Source organism: Balaenoptera ricei, chromosome 2, assembly GCF_028023285.1.
Source record: "Balaenoptera ricei isolate mBalRic1 chromosome 2, mBalRic1.hap2, whole genome shotgun sequence".
In the NCBI taxonomy this organism is placed as follows: Eukaryota; Metazoa; Chordata; class Mammalia; order Artiodactyla; family Balaenopteridae; genus Balaenoptera; species Balaenoptera ricei.
Window position 1 is genome coordinate 186,472,407 of NC_082640.1, and position 25,972 is coordinate 186,498,378.

At 42.8% G+C, this 25,972-nt stretch overlaps 1 protein-coding gene across 2 annotated transcripts in view; it reads right to left on the reverse strand.

Moving 5' to 3' along the window:
* The window catches only part of PPP1R13B (protein phosphatase 1 regulatory subunit 13B), an 84,038-nt gene extending 59,917 nt beyond the window's left edge, over window positions 1-24,121 (reverse strand). For both annotated transcript variants that reach the window (XM_059915106.1, XM_059915105.1), the window contains exon 1: window positions 24,032-24,121. In XM_059915106.1, coding sequence (XP_059771089.1) covers window positions 24,032-24,040 — 9 coding nt within the window. In that variant the 5' untranslated portion in view covers window positions 24,041-24,121. The remainder of the gene's footprint in view (window positions 1-24,031) is intronic.
* Window positions 24,122-25,972: the final 1,851 nt, after the last annotated feature.

The window sequence follows — 25,972 nt, forward strand, 5'->3', positions numbered from 1 at the left end:
CAGTAAAATGATCAGTGGTTGCCAGGAGTTGAGGGTGGAAGGAAGGATGAGTAAGAGGAAGGAAAAGAATTTTTTAGGGCAGTGAAAGTACTCTGTATGATACCATATTGGTAGATAAATGACACTCCACATTTGTCAAAACTCACAGAACTGTACATCAGAAAGAGTGAACCCTCATGTAAACTATGCACTTTAGTTAATAATAATGTATGAACATTAGTTCATTGATTATAACAAAGGTATCCCATTAAAGCAAGATGTTAATAATAGGGAAAACTGTTGGGGTTCAATCTTTCTGTAAACCTAAAACTGCTCTAAAAAACAGAGTCCATTAATTTAAAATAAAAAATAAAACAATACACTACACATGGTAAAGGTTAAGTGCTGTCTCCTGAAATTCTGACTACATATATCCATATAGAGAGATACAGGATTGTGTGTAAGACTGGGTCACGTTGTAAAAGGTGTTTCTTGGTGTGGGTCATGGTCCAAGAAGTTTGGAAGAAACTGCTCTCAGGGCCTCATGAAACCCCCCACGATTAAATGAAAAATCACTACACTGGGGGAAAAGCACTCCCATCAACATTTATCAGTTTTTATTACTAGGCACTGTGACACACACTTCACACATTCTCAATTCACACACCAACTTTGTGAGATAAATACCAACCTTCATTTTACAGATTAGGGAAAGGAGGCTTGGACAGGTTAAATAACTTGTCCAAGGTCACTGAGCTAATAAGTGCCAGAGTAGGATTGGATTTAACCCTGGTCTGACTGACTCCAAAGCCATGGTCTGAACCACTACTCTAAACCACTTCAAAAGAAAAAAAGAAAAACAGCAGAATTTTAATAAATACCTTCATACTTACAATATACTTCCCTTTATTAAATAACTTCTCAATTAATCAAATTTTATCTAGTGTCTACAGCTGAAACTCTCTAAAATGCAAAGTTAATCATACAAGGGAACCAGAACAAAGAATCATGCATTTTTTTCTAATTATTCAACTATAAAGATGATCTCACTAACAGATGTTCTAATTAAATTTTCTTGACCTTACAAAATTTTAAATTAGGTGTACTAACAATTTTCAGAATAAGTCTTCCTCTTTCTACATATTTCTTTGTAAAATTCAAGAAAATATATTCCTGTATGTATTTTTTAAAAACATCTATCTACTCCTAGGTATATACCCAAGAGAATTAAAAACATATGTCTACACAAAAGCTTGAACAAAAAAGTTTATAGCACCATTACTCATAACAGCCAAAAAGTGGAAACAGCCCAAAGTGATGAATGGATAAACAAATGTCGTATATCTATCTATACAATGGAATATTACTTGATCATAAAAAGGAATGACGTGAATGCTACAAACATGGATCAGCCTTAGAAACATTGCCAAGTGAAAGAAGCCAGATACAAAAGGTCACACGTTGTGTAATTCCATTTACATGAGATGCCCAGAATAGGCAAATCCATAGAGACAGGAAGTAGATTAGTGGTTGCCAGGGAATGAGGGGAAAGAGGAATAGGAAGGGACTGCTAATGGGTCCTGAAATTAGATAGTGGTGACAGTTACACAAGTCTGTGAATATGTTAAAACCACTAAACTGCATACTTCAAAGGAGTGAATGTTACGTGAAATACATATCAATAAAGCTGTATTTAAAAAATATCTAGCTATACCAATTATTCAACCTATACAATCAGTAAAATATTTTTCCCAATGGAAACAACTTTAAATAAATATTATGGGACTTCCCTGGTGGCGCAGTGGATAAGATTCCGCCTGCCAATGCAGGGGACACAGGTTCGAGCCCTGGTCTGGGAAGATCCCACATGCCGCGGAGCAACTAAGCCCGTGAGCCACAACCACTGGGCTTGTGCTCTAGAGCCCGCAAGCCACAACTACTGAGCTCACGTGCCACAACTACTGAAGCCCGCATGCCTAGAGCCCGTGCTCCGCAACAAGAGAAGCCACCGCAATGAGAAGCTGGCGCACCACAACGAAGAGTGGCCCCCGCTCGCCACAACTAGAGAAAGCCCGTGTGCATCAACAAAGACCCAATGCAACCATAAATAAATAAATAAATAAATAAATAAATATTATATCATTTCCTTTTATATATTTTTCTTTTCTCTAGTAATAAAGATTTATAACTGTACAAATCCTGTTTTTTCATGTCTGCTAATACCAAAAATTGAGTACTAATCCTTTTGCCAGCAGAAAACAAAACTCAAAACAAGGATAATTAGTAATGTCTCTGAAGAACACTTTAATATAATCACGTGTATAGACACCATAGCAAATACTATCATCTGTACAAAATCAGAATACAATTTTTCAAGGAAAAGTAAGTCCAAAAGCCCTCCTATCTTTTTACAAATGACTCCGTCCGTTTTGTCTTTCAGGTTTGAGACAGCTCTTAAAAACCATGATGCTACTTTGAATTTGCCTATAATGCTCTGAGTTACCATTCTCAAAATATTTCTCATCTTTAGAAAACTAAGCAAAACTCAAGTGTAGAAAACAAAAGTCCCAGTGCCTGGAGATTATCTATGCCATTTACAAAGGAAAAATACTTCAACAGATGTCCCTTAGGCCTCATGGAATCTAAATTCAGGCACTAATGACATGAACCATGATAAGATGTCCTAATGAAACAAGACAGACCACTGTTGTTACAGCAGAGTGATATGGTGGATAAAGTTTCACCTAATTAGGTGAGTTCCATGGAAGAAAAAGTTTGGTGTTAGCACTGTTCAATAACAACTGTAACCAGGATCTAGAAATCACTATGAAAAGGAAAACTAAACATTAATTTACTAATCTCCATATAAAACCCACTATTAAAAAAAAAGACTTGCCTAAGTTTCATCATCAACCTTAAAAAGAGAAACCTCAAGGTTTTAAAATAAGTTTTCATAATAAATGCCTTGTCCGTATGTTACGCTTAGGAAAATTGCTTGTTGGAAGTAGGACACATACAGAACTACAATTTTTTTTTTCAAATTATGCTAGTTCTGACATATCTTAGGTGCTTAAAATTAGAGTGAAGTTTATAACAAGATACTTAACTTCAAAGGACTTTTACAATTTATTAATAATAAAAATAGCTATTATTTCAGTGCTTACTATGTTCGAAGACAGGCCTTCTGTTTACCCATATTATATCTCTGAACTCTCCCAACAGGTCTACGGAGCTAGGTGCTAGGATGATCGTGTCACTGCATACAGACTGAAGGGCTGCCCAAGGTCACGTGACTAAGAAGTGCCAGAGTGTCTGACCCAAGAGTGTCTGACTCCAAAGCTTAAGTTTCTACTTGAATAGCTCAGGAACAAAGCAGTGAACACCTTTAAAAAACAAAAAAAACAAAAAAACAACACAACTATTCAAGTTCTTCATCCCTATGAAACTGCAAGAAACAATCTCTATTCAAAAGTTATCAGACAGAAACATAAACTATTTTTTTATAATGGAAGAACTCACTTCAAATATATAATGTACACATTCTTTTGAAAAGCAAAACATTGTAAGTATGAATACAAAAGAGTAAATTAGTAGAGACTCATTATAAAATCCAAAGATGAATGTACTCCACAGCCTAGACTGCCTCTGGGAAAAAATTCCTACTAACAAAGACTAAACTGAAAACTGATGCCTTCCCACTCCATGTCTTCACGTCTTTCTTGACCTGACCTGGGTCCTGAGATTTGGATCTGCTCAGATACCAGAAGAACCTTTATAAAAACCTGTGTACAATTTGCAAAATTTCAAAACCATTCCTTTTGAAGAGAGAATTATGTATTCCATCACTCATTACAACATGAGGCTGCATATAAGTTTTCTTATTATCACATATCCAAATTTTTACCTTTCCAAACAAAAAGCTCTATTATGGAGATCTGACTGAATTTCTGAGTATTAATATTGTCAGGAAGTTATGTGTTTTCAGAAAGAGAAAAGAATGAACATTTTCTTAGCCCCTACTAGGCAATCATACACCAATTTAGTCCTCATGGCAACCTCAGAGACCCCAACTGGGATGGCTTTCAGATGACAATTCTCTCCCCTCTTCTCTGGGACTCACACTTGTAAAGTTTTCAGGGGTCAGGCTTATTTTACATGCCCATCCCTCTTGCATTGCTGACTCAAACTAAGGAAGATAGATGATGAAAAATGTTCTTCGTCCCACAGGTATCCACTGAGTGCCTACTGTGTGCCAGGCGCTGGAGATTCAGCACTGACAAAGCAGACAGGGTTCCTGCCCTTGTGGAGTTTTCATTATAGTTTGAGGAAAGAGACAAAATAAGTAGGTAGAACATGTATCGTATGGTGGGTGGTGATGTATACTACGGAGAAAAGCAAAGCAGGCAAAGGAGATTGGGAACAAGGCAATTTTAATTTTAAGTAAGGTGGTTAGAAAAGGCCTCCGGGAAGGAGGTGAGAGAATGAGCCTGCAGACAGCCTGACAGAAGGGCATTCAGACAGAGGGAACAAGTGCAAAGGCCCTGAGGCAGAAGGAATGCCTCCTACGATTCAGAATCAACAAGGAGTCAGGTTGGCTGCAGCAGAGAAATCAAGGGGAGAAGAGTAGGTGATGAGAGGTAAACTACTAATTAGGCTTCTGCTCAGAGGGAGCTTGGAAGTCCTTAGAGTTCAGCTAAGAAGTGGCAAGTTTTACCATCATGATTTACAGCCTCACTCGGCTGCTTTGTTGAGAACAGACTGAGGGTGAAGAAGCACAGAAACAGGAAGGCCCTTAGAAGGCAAACCCAGGAATCCAGGACAGAGAGAGAATCCCGGAGGTAGTGCAGAATAGAAGCTGGCTAGACTGTGAAGGTAGCTCTGATGGATCTGCTGATGGAGTGGATGCTGACTACCAGAGAAAGAGGCTGTGCCGTAGACAGGGGGCCCACCACCCTTGATGCCAAGGTGCCCAGACTCGTCCCAGTTCCTGCACCACCTGAAGATTCCACTGCTCAGCTCTCCCTCCAGCATCCTTCCAATAAACCCCCTCTTCTCTAAGATTTTTTTTTTTTAATTTTTTGGCAACACCTCATGGCACGTGGGATCTTAGTTCCCTGACCAGGGATCGAACCCACACCCCCTGCATTGGAAGCGCAGAGTCTTAACCACTGGACCGCCAGGGAAGTCCCTTTTCTAAGATTTTAGAAAGTACTTGCAACCAAAATCAACTCAACTACTAAAGTTACTATCATTTTACAAATGAGAAACCTGAGGTATAAAAAAGGTTCAGCACTCATCCAAGGCACAGCAGTTCCTGGGTAGCTGAGTTCAGAGGTGAACACACAAGTCTGCCTGGCTCCCGAAAGCCTGTACCACACTGCCTCCCAGGCCCTGACTAGCCCTCTACCTGCAAACAGGCACAGAGAGCATAAAAGCAAAACAAAACCAAAAGCAAAAGTGGGAGGGAAGCAGGCAGAAAAGGTCAGCAAGAAAACCCGCTTCAGGGCCAGCATTTCACAAGACGTGAGAAGCAGGATTATCCTGTTACAGAGACCTACCTCCCTTTCCCTCCACCCCACAGGGTCAAGGGCCTCAGCAACTCTGTTCCGCAAACACATGGAAGTCCCAGCTCTGTACCAAGTTGAAAGCCCCAACTGTCTCCATCCAGAAGAAGAGAGGAAATGGGGCTCAGGTTGACAGATCACCTTTCCTTTGGTCTTATCTCCCTACACTGCCACGAAATAGTTTTCTTCCACCTCTGGTCACAAAAACAGTTAACGTATTATTGTTGGCTCAGCACTCAGAGCGATCTCAAAAGGATCCATATTTTAACACAAAAATAAAATGTTGTGTTCCCTGAGGTAACAGTCATACCAGTCCTACAAAAAGCATACATTTTAAGCTGCAAATTTGAGAGGACAGTACACAGGTGCCTCAATTTTTTCTCGATAGTCAGTAAAGTTGTTTGGGGAAAAAGAAAAAATAAAAAACTTTTTTGGTAATTTGAGTTACTTTAGAGTAAATAACCACTTGCTTCTTAATCCATTCATAAAAGCATTCAACGCAATTAAAAGGGATATGCTGAGAGTTTCAAATTTAAGCTATCATAAAGATCAGTCATCAAATCTTAGAGCCAGAAAGGAGCCTTACCTAACCACCACTCTTTCCCCATTTTACAGATGAGGAAGCAGAAGCCCAGAGAAGGAAATAATTTGTCAAGGTTAATAAATCTTATTAGTAACAAAACCAAGACTGAAATCAGGTCTCTCAATTCTCAGCCTAGCAGGCTGCCTCCCTTTCAGCAGTTTATTTAGTTACACTGTTTACTTAATATTGAATGAGAAGGTCTGTGAAATGTCCAGCAAGAAGGCTGACATACAATATTCTCTCAAATCTAATTTCCTCCCTTTCTTGTTTATTTAAATACCTGGCATCAACTTTAGGCACTGCAAAAGTTAGAAAAACCTCAGAACTTTAAAAATTATAGAAATGAATTGAAATTAAATTACAAAAGAGAACCATGAAACAAAATTGACACAGGAACACATTATCAAGTGCAAATTATAAAGGGTAGCTGATCAGAAAACAGACCTATAATAAATTTTGAAAATGACTCCATGACTATCAATGGGATCCTGAAAAATGTAAGCTAAGTGACACTATTTGTTTAAAAGGCATTCAATTGGGATATAACTAGGTGACCATATAATTAAGAACCAAACATGGCCCCTTTGAGTGGCGAAAAAAAAGCTAACAAAACAGAATGCCAGGACAACAGGCAAAAACCAAGATGTTCTCTTGCACACCTGGATGTATGGGCACCCAGTATAAATCACACCTAAGGAAAACTACATTGTTTCATCTGCAACAAAACACTCCCAAGAGAAGAGTACCACAAAGCAACAAATATTTTAAAAATCAGGACTAAAGAGAAAGTGAAAACTACAGAATAGATCTTTTTTTTTTTTTTTTTTTTTTTCCATGAAGATTCATTTCAACTATCTCCTTCACCGGCAGATGAAAAGTAAGCCCTGACTTCCCTGGTGGCGCAGTGGTTAAGAATCCACCCGCCAATGCAGGGGACATGGGTTTGAGCCCTGGTCCGGGATGCCGTGGAGCTAGTAAGCCTGCGCACCACAACTACTGAGCCTGAGTGCCACAACTACTGAAGCCCGTGCGGCTAGAGCCCGTGCTCCGCAACAAGAGAAGCCACCTCAATGCAGCAATAAATAAATAAATAAATTTATATTTTAAAAAAAGTAAGCCTTATAAAATGACTCATAAATCCTACCTCAAAAAAATTCTTTTCCACCCTTACTCCAACAGAAACAAGGAAAAGAACCATTTATGACATGCAAGTGAAAGAGGTAGGAGCATTATCCCCATTTTACAGATGAAGAAGCAGGGTCAAGAGAGTCTTGATACGTCACTCAAGGTCCGAATCTAAACCCAGGATGACTCCAAAAGCCACAAGGCCCATGAGAGTCCCAGGTCTCTTTTAGGACAGATATCACAGCTTGGCAGGCCACCTCTCTCCCTCCCTTCAAGATGAGGCAGACAGTGTTTCTATCCTCAAAAGAGAATGAGGGGAGGGGATGGGCTTGGCATGTAGGCTTGGCACACCTCACCCAGCTGTGGGTCTCTCTCTTTCAGCCAAGGCCACAAAAAGCTCACGGACCACGACGACCCTAGTCACCAGATCTGGGCCCCGTGGGACAACCAAGGACCCCCCCCACAGGACAACCAAGATCCTACATCCAAGGAATCAACTGACCTTGGAAATTCAAACCACAGAACCTAACTTCAACATTCAAGGGTTCTGCAGTCCAGCACCCATCTTCCTCCTCAGCTGTTGTGAACAGCAATAAAAGTAACAGCACCTGTTTACTGATTGACACTATGTGCTAGACCTCACGCTGAGCATTCTCCAGGCATAATATTGTTCAATCCTGCCAGAAATCCTGGGAAGAGGTTTTTGTTTTTCTTTGGGGTTTTTGCTTTTTTTTCTATTATCCTTATTATTTTTTAGGTGGCAAATTAACACCCACATAATTTTTTTTTAGAGTCTAACAACAGATGTAATAAAAAACAGACAGTCCCCCTAACGACTCACACTTTTAAACAGCTGGTATATATCCTTTTAGACCTTTCTCTCCACCACAAAACTCTTTTCTTCTTTTTTACAGTGAAATCACATTAAGTAGAAAATGGGTTTTTCAGCCAACACTACATTTGGGGCATTTTTCCACAAGAATTCACACAGTTCTACTCCTTTTTTTTAGACTATATTTCCCCCTATGGCCACACCATTATTTATTGAGAGACAGTGTTACTTTCAGATGAGGAGATAAGCTCCAACAGGTATGTGACTTGTTTAAGGTCACAGAGTAAGTGGCAGGGCCAAGGCTGGACCCAGACCTACCTGATTCCAAAGTCTGTGTTCTCAAACACTCGGTCCCACAAGGTACTTGTTTTGAATGTTTCTGTCAACTAGACTACAAACCCCTTGAAGACAAGGAATTAGTGTCTTTAAGTCTCCAATGCCTAGCATTGTGTTGGCATATAATAAGAGTTAATAAATATTTGTTGTGTAAATATCTGATGAATGTCACTTTTTTTGTACCTCGTTTACCTTCCCTCCTATGCCATTCATATGTTTCACAGTGCCCTGGCATATCATGGAGGCACAAACATATCTGTTGAAAGTAAGTATAGCTCTAACGCCACTCTCGGTCTGGGTCACTTGGCCTCTCTCCATCTCAGAATTCACCTGCAATGCCAGCTCAGACCCACCTGCTTCTCCAGGAGCTTCCCTAACAGAGGGCTTTCACATGGAGACCCCTCTATTCAGCTCTAATACAACATCATAAAAAGTTAGCACTAGAAACGATCTTAGCAGTTATTCATCCTGTACCCCTCCTCACTCTGTAGTAATAGAGATCGTAATCCATGGTTTTATGACAAACTAATAAGGCTTCAACCCACAAGAAATTAAAAATTTCAAAACCAAAGTGTAAGGCACTTAAAGTAGATTTTGCTAGGTACTACGGGGAGGGGGATGGCAAGATACGAAGGCAGTGAAATTTCGCAAAAATCTAAATGTCTATTTGAGCCTCCAAAAGACTACTAACCCTAAGTTTATAGTCCTGTCCTGCCTGACTCCATGGTGGTGCAGAATTCTGACCTTGGTAACCTCTAGCACCAGACTTCTCTGAATACTAGCCAAAACCTCATCAACTGATAGAAATGGGCTCTTCTATTGTATGATTAACCATAAAGGTTCAGATTAAGAGATTTTAATAACAGTTTTGCATAACAAAAAAAACTGGCAAAACAAACACAAAAGATAATTTTCCACTAAATTTAGTCATGGAACTTAGCTACTTTGACTTGACTATCAAAAGTATAAGCAGGGGACTTCCCTAATGGTCCAGTGGTTAAGACTTTGCCTTCTGATGCAGGGGGTGAGGTCGATCTCTGGTTGGGGAGCTAAGATCCCACATGCCTCAGGGCCAAAAAACAAACAAAAAACAACAAAACAAAACATAAAACAGAAGCAATATTGTAACAAATTCAATAAAGACTTTAAAAATGGTCCACATTGGGAAAAAAAAAAAAAAAGCATAAGCAGCTGCTAGTGCTTCTATAAAAATATCCCATTTTCCCTCCCAGTTACCCCATATGAGCCTTAGTATCTGATTATCAGCAACTCTTCTAAAGGACTCCCACCAGAAACCAATTGGACCATGAGGTATTCTCTGTTAACAATGATATTTGAGGATTTGTTCGATTCTAGAGGCAAATAACCATATAAGAAGATTAAAATTAGACTCCTGGGTTTGTTTTATAACAAGACACTGCAGTATAATAGACACAAAAAACCAAAACCCATAAGGTAAAGCAAAGTATTACAATGTATATAACATAAACTGGACACACTTACAGGATCACTCATTCATTCACTTAGGAAAATTTTACTGAACCCAACATGGCCCTGGGCCAGGCTCGGGACACAGACTGTCAACATCGCCTCAGTCACTGAATCTTGAGCTAAGACAGAGAAGAGATACCAGGAAACTACAGTGGGAAACTGCAGAGTGCCATGAGACCCCACAGAAGGACAGCCTGATCCAGATGCCAGCACCAGGGAAGACTTCCCAAAGGAAGCAACATGTAGGCTGAGACTAAAGGAGTTAGCCTTGAAGGGGAGTGGAGAATGCGTATGGGAGCCAGGGGGTAAGCAGATTATGTTCTTTTTTTTTTTAATTTTTATTTTTATTCATTTTTTATTGGAGTATAGTTGATTTACAATGTTGTGTTAGTTTCTGCTGTACAGCAAAGTGAGTCAGTTATACATAAACATATATCCACTTTTTTTAGATTCTATTCCCATATAGGTCATTACAGAGTATTGAATAGAGTTCCCCATGCTATTCAGTAGGTTCTTATTAATTATCTGTTCTATATATAGTAGTGTGTATATGTCAATCCCAATCTCCCAATTTATCCCTCCTCCTTCCTTTCCCCCCTAGTAACCACAAGTTTGTTTTCTACATCTGTGACTCAACTGCTGTTTTGTAAACAGGTTCATTTGTACCATATTTCTTTTTTTTTAAATGTGTTTCTTTTTTTTAAATTACAAATTTATTTATTTATTTTTTGGTTGTGTTGGGTCTTCAATGCCGCGCGTGGGCTTTCTCTAGCTGTGGCGAGCAGGGGATACTTACTCTTCGTTGCGGTGTGCGTGCTTCTCTTTGCGGTGGCTTCTCTTGTTGCAGAGCTCTAGGCGCGTGTGCTTCAGTAGTTGCGGCACACAGGCTCAGTAGTCGTGGGGCACGGGCTTAGTTGCTCCGCGGCATGTGGGATCTTCCCAGACCAGGGCCCGAACCCATGTCCCCTGCATTGGCAGGCAGCTTCTTGACCACTGCGCCACCAGGGAAGTCCTGTACCATTTCTTTAAATTCCACATATAAGCGCTATCATATGATATTTGTCTTTCTCTGTCTTACTTCACCCACTATTACAATCTCTAGGTCCATCCATGTTGCTGCAAATGGCATTATTTCATTCTTTTTTTATGGCTGAGTAAATACTCCATTGTATATATGTACCACATCTTCTTTATCCATTCCTCTGTCGATGGACATTTAGATGGACCACTGCGCCACCAGGGAAGGCCCTGCCCATTTTTTGATTGGGTTGCTTTTTGTTTTTTTTTAAGCACTTTAAATTTATTTATTTATTTATTTTTATTTTTGGCTGTGTTGGGTCTTCGTTTCTGTGCGAGGGCTTTCTCTAGTTGCGGCGAGTGGGGGCCACTCTTCATCGTGGTGCACGGGCCTCTCACTATCGCGGCCTCTGTTGTTGCAGAGCACAGGCTCCAGACGCGCAGGCTCAGTAGTTGTGGCTCACGGGCCTAGTTGCTCCGCGGCATGTGGGATCTTCCCAGACCAGGGCTCAAAACCCGTGTCCCCTGCATTGGCAGGCAGATTCTCAACCATTGTGCCACCAGGGAAGCCCTAGGTTGTTTTTTGATATTAAACATGAGCTGTTTGTATATTTTGGAGATTAATCCCTTGTCAGTCGCTTCCTTTGCAAATATTTTCTCCCATTATGTGGGTTTTCTTTTCATTGTGCTGATGGTTTCCTTTACTGTGCAAAAGCTTCTAAGTTTAATTAAGCCCCATTTGTTTATTTCTGTTTTTATTTTCATTACTCTAGGAGGTGGACCAAAAAAGATTTTTCTGCGACTTATGTCAGAGGGTGTTCTGCCTATGTTTTCCTCTAAGAGTTTTATAGTATCTGGTCTTACATTTAGGTCTTTAATCCATTTTGAGTTTATTTTTGTATATGGAGATTATGTTCTAAGTAGAGAGTCTGCTTAACTGTTCCACAGACCACCAATCAATGACAGATGAAAACAGCCATGATTAAATAAACCCCATTAGGCACTGCTTTCTCCTGTGCCAAAAACTTGACATTTAAATGACCATACCCTAATTTGGTTATGTTTCCAGCCATGCTTCACTCTAGAAGGTGATAAAGGAGCTCCTCTTAAATGTCTTCCACAGTGTTCTTTTTATATTTTGGTTTTACTTTTGCTATTCTTTTCTACTCTATTTACAAGTGAGAGTAGAAGGTGAAACTCTCAAGATAATTTAGTGTTAAAATATACTGAAGGAAAACAGAACTAGGTAGTCTTCCCAGACATACTAGGGCTGATAAAGTATTTCTGAGAGAGTAGTTTAATTGTAACAGTACTAGTAGTTAAATGTTGATAAAATCATCCTTTCAAATTTTTCCTAATTTAAATTAGAATCCTAAATCCTTTATTAATTACACTACTTCTGTGGTTGTTAAGCACCCTTAATGACGCAGCAAACAATAAAATTAGTTACCCAAAGACATCAATTAGAACATATCCTCACAAAATTACAATTTAACATTTTTCACCTGTGAAAACTTGTTAAATACCTATCTAAATTAAGCAGTCTCCAAAGCAAAAATGTTTTTTAAATGTACTGAATCAAGATCATTTAACATTTTGGAGATACTAAACATTTGGAGGATAAAAGCACACATCTATAGTGCTTATTACAGACCAGGCACTGTTATAGGTTCTTTATATATAACTCATTTAACACTTACAAAACCAGTGAGGTAGGTACTACTATGACCTCCATTTTACAGATGAGGACACCAAGACACAGAGAGATTAACTCACCCAAGGTCCCATAGGTAGGAAATTAAATAGTTGAGATTCAAACCCAGACAGTCCACCCCCAAATCCGTGCTCTTTAACTACTGCATGACACTGTCCCTCAATAGTTTTTTGAATATAAAAGCAAAAGTTAGTAACTGAAAACTACTATAATAAAACACCAGGGACCTCCCTGGTGGCACAGTGGTTAAGAATCTGCCTGCCAATGCAGGAGACACAGGTTTGAGCAGTGGTCTGGGAAGATCCCACATGCCGCGGAGCGGCTGGGCCCATGCACCACAACTACTGAGCCTGCACTCTGGAGCCCGCGAGCCACAACTACTGAACCCCCGTGCCACAACTACTGAAGCCCGCACGCCTAGAGCCCGTGCTTCACAATAAGAGAAGCCACCGCAACGAAGAGTAGCCCCCCGCTTGCTGCAACTAGAGAAAGCCCACGCGCAGCAACAAAGACCCAACGCACCCAAAAATAAATAATTATTTTAAAAAAATAAAAATAAAACACCAGCCATGTATAATCCTTGAGGAATTAATCCTTATGACTGATAGCATTCTCTGAATAGCTGAGCATCTAACCCCTTTGTCTGAGCCAAAATCTGAAACTGTGCTGTCCATTTGATATGGCCACTAGGCACACATGGCTACTGAGAACTTGAAATGTGGCTAGTCCAAAATAAGGTGTGCTGTATGCATACAATGTGTCCTGGAATTTGACAGGCTTAGTATGAAAAAAATGAATGTAAAACACCTCACCAATCATGTTTTAATATTAACTGCATGTTTAAATAATTTTTGGATATAGTGAGTTAAATAAAATATATTATTAAAATTAATTTCACTTTTTTATGTGGCTACCAGAAAACTTAAAATTGCATTTGTGGCTCACATTATGTTCCTACTGGACAGAGCTCATCTAAAATGTGTCCAGCTGCTGTCTACATTACTGATATTATTTAGTCTTTTCTTGATGACTCAGTCATCATGAGGACCTTTAACCACCACCCTGTGTGTAGTCTGTAATCTGTCATTGTGCTATCTTTGGTGTTGACTGAGGTCAGGATGCCCACCCTCAGACCACAACCTCAGGTTTTCTTAAAGCTGTTTCTTTCTATGGTTTCCAGCAGCATGTCTGCCCACAGCTACACCCCTCCAGCAACCTTGGATGCAGCTTCTAAAGATTTAGAAGCCAGGTAAATTAGAACTGTGCAACACCTAAGAATCAAGGATAAGTGACGGCTGAGGAGGATCACCTCCAAGTTAGCTTCAATGCATGATTCTTTGACAACTATTTTGACTGCTCGGAGACCCTTTTCTGCCTTGATTATCCTGATAGACTCTTCTCATTGATTCCAGACACTTAATGCCAACTTTAACATAAATTAGAGCATTTACAATTCTCCTTAAAATCCTGCAACGGTAGTTTCAGTTTGAGATGAAAAAGTTCTGAAGATGAATGGTGGTGATGGCTGCTGAACAACGTGAATGTGCTTAATTCTGCAGAACTGTACACTTAAAAATGGTTAAAATGGTAAATTTTGTTACGTATATTTTACCACAATTAAAAAAAAACAACCAACTTCAACAGTTTCATATCCTTCTCAAGATCAAGTTCAAACTTTCATGCAGGTCACACACGGCCCTCAGAATCTGACCTCTACCGACCTTTCTAGCCCCCTTGCTTCATCTGGCCTTAAGCTTCAAGCAACTTCCCTCAACATACCACACCAATTCAGATCTCAATGCCCTGCAAACATTAAGGCCTCTACCTAAAATTCCTTCTTCCTCATCCTTCTCAACTCCATTCAAATGTCACCTCCTCTGTGAAAACTCCCCTGACATCCCAAGGTTGAGAAGACTCCTCTCACCACTGTGCCCTGCCGTACGTAGCTTGTACTCTGCCAGGCGTACAGTCTTTATCTTTCAGAATGGCACTTTTTATTTACATGATTGTTCCCCACCGTGAGCTCACTGAGAGCAGGGACTGTGCCAGCCCTGGCACAGACTCAGCATATAAGGGATGTGCCCTAAGTGCCTGCTGAGGCCATTCAGTAAACAAGTACTTACTGAATGCCAACCAGAGGCAGGCAGTATCCTAAGCACTGGAGATCCTGCAGTGGGAAAAGAAAATGAAGCCCCACTTTCATGGAGCCTCCACAAATACCTGCTAGGTGGACATAAGTACTATAAAGAAAAATGAAGTGCAATCAGGGAGGGACATTTTATACAGGGTGGCCTGGAACGTGCCAATTAGGTAGAGACCAGAGAACAGGGGGTGAGCTTTTCTGCTGACAGAACACTGAGTGAAGTGAATCTGAGCTGGTTTTGAGCTGTGGTCTGGATAACAAAGGGTACTGGAAAGAGAAGGTAAACTTTCATTTCTAAGAAACACAAACCATCCCGCTCTGTCCCATCAACTTGACAGATTTTGCAATTACTACCTAGTTCTCCTGGCAGAAAGAACACAGGCATTCTACCTAGGTGGCGTAAAGTTCACTTATGCTCCTTTGCTGACTGAATCCTCTCTGCCATGAGGCCTTATGGTTGCTAGAGAAAACTAAGAGTTAGAGCAGATGTTATTAACAGAATGCACTAAGCACTTGACAATCCTCACAACCACCTTTTGAAATACACTGCTATTAAAACCCATTTTTGGGCTTCCCTGGTGGCGCAGTGGTTGAGAATCTGCCTGCCAATGCAGGGGATACGGGTTCGAGCCCTGGTCTGGGAAGATCCCACATGCCGCGGAGCAACTAGGCCCGTGAGCCACAACTACTGAGCATGCGCGTCTGGAGCCTGTGCTCTGCAACAAGAGAGGCCGCGACAGTGAGAGGCCCGCGCACCGCGATGAAGAGTGGCCCCCACTCGCCACAACTAGAGAAAGCCCTCGCACAGAAACGAAGACCCAACACAGCCAAAAATAAAAATAAAAAAAAAATTAATTTTTTTAAAAAACCCCATTTTTAAAGAGGAAAATAAGAGAAAAATAAAGAGGTTAAATAATTTGTCCAAGGTCACAGAGCTGGTAAGTGGCAAAGCTAGACTTTGAAACCAGACAGTCTTGGCTTCAGAGTCTGAGCTGATAATCACTATGCCCCCTGTTTTACATCTGTATTTCTATCACAAATACTCTGTTCCTATTGTTGGGGGTTTTTTTTTCTGTTAATCCTAAAATTGTCAAACTTTACTTCACCGTTCTTCACATTTTGACAAAATCTCACTTCTCATTTCTATTCTAACACAAAAATCTGTATATATTTTGATCATTTGTGAATTTAATTATTATTCACTGATGTTATTTTCAAGACTGCCATGAGATAGAACTACAAGCATGCAATAGAGCAAAAAGCAAAATACAAACTATCAATACAGAGACACAGATTACACTGCTATAAAAAGTGTGCATATATACTCCACAAAGAAGGAGGAGGCCCAGGCCAGCCACTGCCCCATGAAGCTGGGTCTAGTGGGGGCTCTGGGTGGGGCTGATCAGGCAAAATGACAAGTACAAGGGATGACACATGTGTGTGGCATGCCACAAATGCCCAGGCAGTAATCTAGAACATCAAAAACAAAACGTTAAAAATCACTTAATATAGGGCAAATGATTTTTTTAACTTAATATATTTATTTTACCTTAAGATTTAAGAGTAACATCTTTCAGGCAGGATATAGCAGGCATCTCAAGCTCAACACACCCAAAATAAACCTCATTCATCCCCTTACAGCCCTCTAAACCTATTCCTTCTCACGTGTTCTCTATCTTGGTTACAGGAAAGACAAGCCCGGCTGCTGAAGCAATAAACCTGTTATCCTCAACTCCAGCCACTGTACTTCCTTCCTGTTAATCACACACACTTACACGTCAGTACACACACTCACATGTACGCACACTCTCACACACCCTCTCACTCCATCAGATCTATTTTACCTCCTATTGACTGGCTCTTTCCCTTGACCTTCATGTCAAGTCTGACCTGCACCAGCTGGTCTCCTAACTGTTCTTCCTGTTTCTTTTTAATTTCCCTTCCTCCGCAGTCCATCCCCCGGCCTTGGCTCCAGAATTCTCCCTCTACCATACAAATCTGACTGCATCATTCTACTTTTTAAAAACGTTTGGTGGTTTCTGATCACCCATGGGATCAAGTGCGAACCCCATCAGAACACACACACACCTCTTCACAATGGGGTCTGACACTACTTCCCACATCATAACCTTCTTTCATTCAAAAAATCGTCACTGAACACCAACTATGTGGCCAGTCATTGGGACAGGCACTGGTGGTAAATAGCAATAAAAAGAGACAGCTCCTGCCACCATGAAAATTACAGTCTAGGACAAGAAAGACATTTACCAGTCATACAAACAAACGTTTAAGACTGCACTACAAGTATTGCAAAGGTAGACCAGGCAAAATGTTCTGAAATCAAATAGTGGCAAAGGTTGTACAATCTTGTAAATACACTGAAAACCAGTAAATTGTACACCTTAAAAGGTAAATTTTATGGTATGTGAATTACATCTTTTAAAAAAAAAAAAAAAAGGCACACCAGGTTGAAGGCCTCTACTGGTGTATTTGGCCAAGGCAAAGATGGGAAAGCTTTCCAGAGGAAATGAAACTTATTACATATAACTAACATTTGCTGAGCATTTACTACACAACAGGCACCTTTTGCTGTAATAATCCATCTGATCCTAACAACCCTAAGGTTACTATTATTATTATCCTCAGTTTAAAGACAAAGAACTGAGGGATCAAGTAACTTTACCCAGGGTCAGAGAGCCAATAAATGGTGATGCCAGAATCCACACTTAAGCCAACCGACACCAGGGCCCATACTCTGCTACAGTGAAGTCACCTGGACAATGCCTGCTATTCAGAGCTACTTATGATACAATAAGTAAACCACTGTGCTTCATTTCTTCCAGAAGAAATTTCTCTCCACGTCCTCTATAAGGCCCTTAAAAGACCCTTTAAGATCCTAACCCATCCGCTCACCACCATCACCTTCCTGACTTCATCTCCTCCACTCTCCCCCTCCCCCCCCCCCACATACTCTGCTCCAGCCACACAGGCCTCCTTTTGTTTCTCCAGAATGCTGGGCACGCTCCTACCACAGGGCCTTTGCATTTGCTTGACCTACAATGATTGCAATCACAACATATGTTATAAATCATGATTCTGTCAAAACTTCAGTTAACACTTTCTCTAGACACACTAACAATACTGCTAGCAAGACCCTGTTCTGAATTGGACACTAACATTTCGAATGTCACTTATTAATTTTAATCAAAACTACCTCATTTTCCAGTCTTTTATTGTTCTGTATGATGTCACCATGCAAAGATTTTTATTTTACAAAATCTAGTAACAGCAGCTTTTGCTTACCAATTAGTGCGAACAACAGTCATACGGCTATCTTTGCAGTGAAATAAAACAAAGCAATCAAGCCAAGAAAGTGTCACAATAGAACCTGATTACCACCATTCCTCTGTTCAGCCCTAGAACCATAGTTTGTGAAATAACTATGGCAACAGCACTTCAAGGCATCAAAATCCCACCGAACTTTTGCTGGGAAGCTATTGCCCATCTGTGCAAACACACAAAAATGCATGTTGACAACCAGTTATGTAACTTCAATACAGTAACCTGGTGATATTTTAAGTTTCTATCATGCTAAAAATTCTAAGTAACTCTTAGGCATATATGCTGGCATAAACTTTTCAAAGTAGGACGCTGAGAAAGAAAAGATACATTTAACACATTTACATTTAAAACAGCGTTGTCCCCAAACTCAAGATGGCGAATACTATCATCTTTTATCAAAAAGATTCACCGTGAGAATCTTTTAAATATTAAGCTCCATTTGAGCTAAGCATCAGGGGAAAATATTTAGCCCAATTCAACTTACCAGGACCTCTAGCAAAATGCGTTGACTATAGCAAGTAAGTGACTGGTACAACGGCTAGGAGCAAAGGCTTTTCAGTCAGACAGTTTGTTTTCAAACCTTGTTTTACCACTTACTATCTGGGGGACCTTAGCCAAGTTTTACTTCCTGAGCCTCAGTCTTCCATAAAAATAGAGACACCACCACAAAGCCTATAGGATGCAGTGCTTTAGCGCATAATGACAAACACCATACACTGAGTGCTCACTATAACTAAACTGAATTGTAGGAAGTTAAATAGCTGCAAAACTTTGTTGCTGTACTTAATACTGTAGCCTTTAGAAGAGTTATCCCTATAGACTAGTTGTTTTTTTTAAATTAATTAATTAATTAATTTATTTATGGCTGTGTTGAGTCTTGGTTGCTGTGCATGGGCTTTCTCTAGTTGGGGCGAGCGGGGGCTACTCTTTGTTGAGGTGCGTGGGTTTCTCATTGCGGTGGCTTCTCGTTGAGGAGCATGGGCTCTAGTCGTGCAGGCTTCAGTAGTTGTGGCATGTGGGCTCAGTAGTTGTGGCTCATGGACTCTAGAGTGCAGGCTCAATAGTTGTGGCACATGGTCTTAGCTGCTCCACAGCATGTGAGATCTTCCCGGACCAGGGCTCGAACTTGTGGCCCCTGCATTTGCAGGCAGATTCTTAACCACTGTGCCACCAGGGAAGTCCTAGACTAGTTTTTAGTTCAATAAAACTGTAATAATAAAATCTTTTACATACACATCTTTGTATGAGCGAAGCTTTGCTTTTCCTTTTGTGAATTTTTTGGGCACTCCAAAGGCTAGAAATAGTTTTATTGTTTTAAATGGTAATATTATGTTTGTAACTTTTGTCTTAAAGAAACCAGTTTAAAAAAAAAATCTTCTCCAGTCCTCGGTGTTCTGTTTACTGAGTTAGCTTGTAAATTCAAGCCTATCAAATGACTTAATGATTAAGTGGGACTTCCCTGGTGGCACAGTGGTTAAGAATCCGCCTGCCAACGCAGGGGACACGGGTTCGAGCCCTGGTCCAGGAAGATCCCACATGTCGCGGAGCAACTAAGCCCGTGTGCCATAACTACTGAGCCTGTGCTCTAGAGCCCGCAAGCCACAACTACTGAGCCCACATGCCACAACTACTGAAGCCTGAGCGCCTAGAGCCCATGCTCCACAACAAGAGAAGCCACCGCAATGAGAAGCCTGCACACCATAATGAAGAGTAGCTCCCGCTCGCCGCAACTAGAGAAAGCCGGCGTGCAGCAACAAAGACCCAATGCAGCCAAAAATAAATTAATTAATTAACTAATTAATTTTAAAAAACCAATAATAGTGAACATCCACTGAGCTCCTTCTATCAGCTCTATCATACAAATATACTTGGGCAGTGAATGAGTTTACTAAAAGGCTGCCAAAACAAGTGTCAAGTTGTGTCAACCTTTGCTGCAGCCAATGCAAATATTACTGACCCCCCATGAAAGTATCTGCTATATATCAACTACCGGACCAACCACAAACACTTGGAAACCACTAGGACCAACTCATTTTACAGGTGAGGAACTGAGACCCAAAGAGATTAAGTCCACAGGTCACACAGTTACTTACTTACTTTCTACATCGTTGGGAAGAAAGTGAATACCTGAAATAAGTGAATGTTTGTTTAATGAGAGCTAAATATTAAGCACAAACTAATGTAACCCATAGCCCACAGTGAATATACTGAAGGGCTCCTAAGACAGAAATGAGTGGAATCAACTAGTCACACTGCGTGGTGTCTACTGGAGGTAAGGAGTCCCACTGCTAACATTACCAGAGGCACCGCCAGAGTGCCCTTCTTACAGGTAAAACACACTTCAGAGCCGCAGAGCTTCCTTTACTCAAGTCAGCAGTCCTTTGGAAGAGAAAGAAGTCTCCTCAGTGCCACGCCCCAGATATATTTCACCTGTGCACAAAGTTTTACAGCTGCAAAATGTTCATTCTCTGTTGAAAAGAATGATGCTAACGATCAAGGCGGTTTTTCAGCCTTTTCATGCTCTGAACCAGGCTACTTTTATTAAAATTCTTATTTTGGGACTTCCCTGGTGGCGCAGTGGTTAAGAATCCACCTGCCAATGCAGGGGACACAGGTTTGAACCTTGGTCCGGGAAGATCCCACGTGTTGCGGAGCAACTAAGCCCGTGTGCCACAACTACTGAAGCCGGCGTGCCCAGAGCCCATGCTCCGCAGCAAGAGAAGCCACCACAATGAGAAGCCCGCGCACCGCAGTAAAGACTAGCCCCCGCTCACCACAACTAGAGAAAGCCCGCACGCGGCAACAAAGACCCAACACAGCCAAAAATAAATAAATAAATAAATAAATTTATTTTTCAAAAAAATTCTTATTTCTATCAAATCTGTTTAGGTATGGCCTAAACGATTTCAGGTCTAGACCCTAGGGACCAGCCAACGAGTAATCTTTAAAGTATAGCCCTCTTTTTTCCTTGGGAAAAGTTTTAAAATGTCACCCACTGAAAAAAGGTGAATGACCACAAATACTAGAATGCCATAATATTTTAATGAGGGAAAATTCCAAAATATAACTTTATTTAAAAGTAGACAATCATGAAACTGTGTAACAGGCAAATTGAACACTTCTACAAAGACATTATTGTGTCAGATGAGAACACAGCCAGATACTAATTTCCAGCAGCTGAGAGACTGGATGCTGCAGTAAGCCATCTGATCAATTAAAAATTATTACAGACTCTCAAGTAAGTAGAATATACTCTAAACCTGTGTTGTTCACTAGAGTAGCCACTAGCTACATGTAGCTACTGAGCACTTGAAATGTCCTAGTCTGAAAGGAGGTGTGCTATATATGTAAAACTTTACTGGATTCACACTGGCTTTCAAAGACTTAGTATCAAAAAAAAAAAAAATATCACATTAGTAAATTTTTCATACTGATTACATGTTAAAATGATAATATTTTTGATATACTGAGTTAATAAAAGATACTATTAAAAATAATACCAATTACTAGAAAAATTTAAGTCCCATTTGTGTCGCTCATTACATTCCTATTGGGTAGTGCTACTCTATACAAACTATGCAAAATCCGATCTAACCCTCCTTTGATGATTCATGACGATGATGATGAACACCAAATATATAATAAAGAAAAAATCTCATTTATATCTTGCATACATAGTTTAAGATAGTATCAAGTAAGAATGGCGTGTTCTTAAAACTTCTATTAAATTTACAACCAACGCCAACTACGTTTATAGAGGAAGGACTCATTCCTAAAAGTAGTACTTTTAGGGAACAAGAAGGAAATACAAAGTAAAGACCACAAAAGAGGGACTAAGAGAAATACCATCTGTTTCTAGAAGGCATTTTAAAATAAAAGCAGTGTGTTTTAAATAATTAGTAGGCTTGTTTTTTAAAAACATTTGATTATTATGAGTATCATAAAGAAATTTCCCAATTGCCAGCTAAGCAAACGTCGTAAAAAGGAAACCTGGTAAGGCTGAGACTAGAAATTCTAACTATGTGAGGAATAGAAGTAAAATGTCCGAATGTACCATATGGAAAATGTAAGCCAAATTTCTTAACAGGGTATTTAAAATGAAACATACAATGATGAAACCAGTCAAAATTATATAGATATCCTTCAATATTACTATGGTATCAACTGTTAGAGGATTTAACTAAAAGTGGTTTCAAAATTCCAAAACACCATAATGCCTTTTCCTAATCTAGCCAGTGAGAATTAGGGAGAGAACTGTTTCCAAATGCCTTATCTTGCAGAGGTTAAAATTAGAAATTGACAATTCAGAGACATATTAGCCATAATAAATATTTGCAGGGCATTCCGTTTGACAAGCACTATTGGACACATCATCCTTTTTGATCCTCAGGACAGCCCTCAGATATTGGTATGTTTTTATCCCTGCTTTAGAGGTAATTCCAGGCTTGGAGACCTTGACTTGTTCAAGGTCACATTGCTAAAAAGTAGCAGAACCAGTACTTGATTCTGGTTCTTCTGAGGCTCATCCAGTTCTCCTTCCATTACAAGACAATCACTCATTTAAAACCAAACGTTTAGAAATACAAGCTCTGATGCCAAAGAAGGATCTAAGGATCAACTAGGTCAAACTTTAAGTACTCTGCAAACACGATGTGTTGGAATCAGTTCAAAAAGGGGAGAAGAGATTATCAAGAAACAGGAAATGACTTGAAAGATCAGGGAAAAAAAATTCTAATCTAAATGTCCTTGGGTGCAGGCATAGCAGAATAATAGTATTCAAGCAGAAAATGCAGAGAAACGGTACTTTCCTTCTGAAATGTGATTTTCAATGTAGAAATTGTAGGCTAAAAGAACGATTTTGTTGTTACTTTACTATAAATGTGTTTGAGAATTTTACTTAATATACAGGCACTCAGAAAACCAATACATCCAACTGGGTACCACCAGCCCTTCATTTTTTCACAAGTCATGACATTTACTTCACAAAAAGCCAGATGAGAAAAATTATAATTCAGCACCCACTGCTATTTAGATTAGAGGTAAAGGAAAAGGTCAGGTAGGAGAATGGCAAATTTAATGAGCACTGTCTTCTTCCTAGTACAACGCATCCTTGAGGGCAGGACAAAGGCGGCACCACCACAAACGAACCTAGTTCAACCTTCAAAACACACTGACAACAGGCCAGTTAACGCAAAATGTACAAATCTCGAAGGCACGGTGAAAGGGAATTCCTAAAACGGCTCTCTAAATCCATTCCTAAGTAAGGAATGTAAAGTAAATTCCTAAATATAATACAACAGGATTCCAGAATCAGGAAAGGGCTACGGAGAAATGTGGGTTTCCAGCGTGGGAACACCACACGGGGGTGCCCACACTGCCGACACCAAATACGACACCAGCCCATTTCAGGCGGGGGGCAGAGGCGCCTCGAGACCCCGAAACGGGGCGAGAGCCAAACGACACCCCTGCCTCCCCGTCCGAACCCCGCCGGGACGCACGGGGAAAACCGACCGGCTCCAATTTCACCTCCGGCTTCCCCTCCCGGGCAGTGCGGCCGGGGAGGCTCGGCAGGAAGGGCCGCGCCGCGGCCGAGGGAGGGGGCGCCGGCCCGGGGACCCCCGCCCGGACCTGCCCCCAGACCCCCGACCACGCCGGCCCCCGCACCCGGACCCCGAAGCGACCCGCGGACCACGGACCCCCGGACCCCGGCCCAGCCCTCGCTGACAGCCGGCGCCGCCCCACCTGCCCGCCCGGGGGGCGCCGGGGCCGGGCGCGCCCGCCAGGCCACTTCCTTCCCCGCCCGCCCGGCCCGCCGGGCTCGCGCGGGCCCCGAGGGCCGGGAGCCGCGGGAGGAAGGAGGCTTGGCCAGCCGCCCGCGGAGGAAACCGCCGCCGCCCGCACCCACCGGCATCATCGCGGCGCGGGTCCGCGGCGCCCTCCGCCGCCTGACAGGACGCTCGGCGTCGCGCCGCGCCGCGCCCGCCGCTCCGGCCGCCTTCACAGGCCGCGCGCCCGCCGCCGCGCTCTCGGGCCCTCACGGCGAGGCGGCGGCTGCAGCGGGCTGCGGAGCCTGGCCGGCCCTGTCGTGGCCGCCGGCGCGCTGCGTCGCTGTCTCAGGACCGGTCGTCGTCGCCACCACCTCCGCCCGACCGCCTCTCGCCGCCAGCCCGCGGACTCTCCTCAGCCCCCGCAGGCCCTGCCCCCAGCGCGTCGCCCCACACGGCGCCAGCCGCCCCCTCCGATTGGCCCGACTGTGCTGGGGGCGGGTCCGGGGGGTGGGGCATCCGAGCCCCGCCCGCCCAACCTCGCTCCCGGCCGCGGCCAGGTACGAGCGCGTCCGCGCTCCCGCGGGCGGGCGGGGGAGGGGCGGCAGTGCTGCGGAAGCTGGACTGCTGCCCCGCCCGGCGTGACGGCCTGTGGGCTCCAGGCCGTGCGGGGCCAAGATCCCGGACCCTCGCAAACGTCGGGCATGGGAAAACCGAGGTCCAAAGAAGGAAGGGTCCGGCGGGGGCACCGCAGCGGGTCACGGTAGGGCCGAGACTCGAACCCCAACTCAGGGAGGCCGGAGGGGGCGGGGCGCATCCCGTGGCGACGGCGCGCGCGCCCGCCTCTGACCGCGTCCTGACCCCCGGCTCCCGACGCCCGGTGGGGCTGCAGGCCAGGGGCCGGATCGGAAGGGTGTGGATGCGCCCCAAACCATGCAAGTGACCCGGCTCCGCATTGCTCAAGATGAACCCACGAAACGGCGTGGCGCCCGGCCCCTGGGCACCTGTTCCCCGACACCACTACCTCCCCGCGTGTTCTGCGACTCCCGCTGCCCTTTCCCTACGGCCAGCCGACCTTCCCGGGCACGTGACCGCTCTTCAGCCTTGGCCCTTCACACAGGCGATACCCCCGGCCTAGAAGGCCTGTGCGCACCTGTACCAGCATCCTTCGATGCTCAGACGTCCCCGGGCAGCGCCCAGTCCTTCTCTCCAGGGTCTGGGTCTCTCCTTACGGCCCTCTCTCCCGTGACGCCACCCACTCAGGTCTGAGCGCCTGAGTAACGGAGGCCAGGGCAGGGGCTGAGCAGACTCTCAGTGAAGGCCGGCCAATGGGCAGGCATCCTTTCTGTGCCCTCCACACTGTACCATTCACTGGAACCCTGGCGGGGATGAGATGGTAACTGATGCACTCCACAGGCAGCTCTAAAACTTCCTTGAGCATCCGGAGCAGAGAGGTCTGTTTATGGCCCCGAACCCACCTTGGGGAGGGCTCAGCTCCTTAGAGATGACAGCAGGTGGTGGTCAGAGCCCATCCCTAGCCCGTCTGCTCCTCTGAGGGGCCTGAGGCTGCTGGGTGGGGCTGAGGGACAAAGAGGGAGCAGGCCAGAGAGCAACACCATACTCCTCTTGGCCTCTTCTTCAGAGGCCAAGGGGGTTAGTGGTTGAGAGTGTAGGACTTTACAGTTAGACGGACACTGCCTTGGCCACGCCCTCACAGTATGATCTTAGACAAGCTACATCTTCTCTCTGTATCTCAATTTGCCCGTCTCTATAATGGGAAATTACAGGAATAACACCTGCCTCATATTTAGTGAGATTTAGCCTGGTATCTAGACCAAGGTCGTGCATAATTGGCCTCCCTTCTCTGACCTCCTCCGCGCCCAAACCATCCCACACATGGACATAATTAGGTCACACACAAAAACCCCGACCCTGCAAAGACCTCTTTGTCTCCACATCACCCAGATTAAAGTTCACAAGATGCCCTTCAGGAGTCACTGTTGATGCTGGGATATGGCTTTTAGGGTGGTCTAAGAAGATGTCTGGATTGTTCAGAGAGGCATACTAGCAAAACAGTTCAG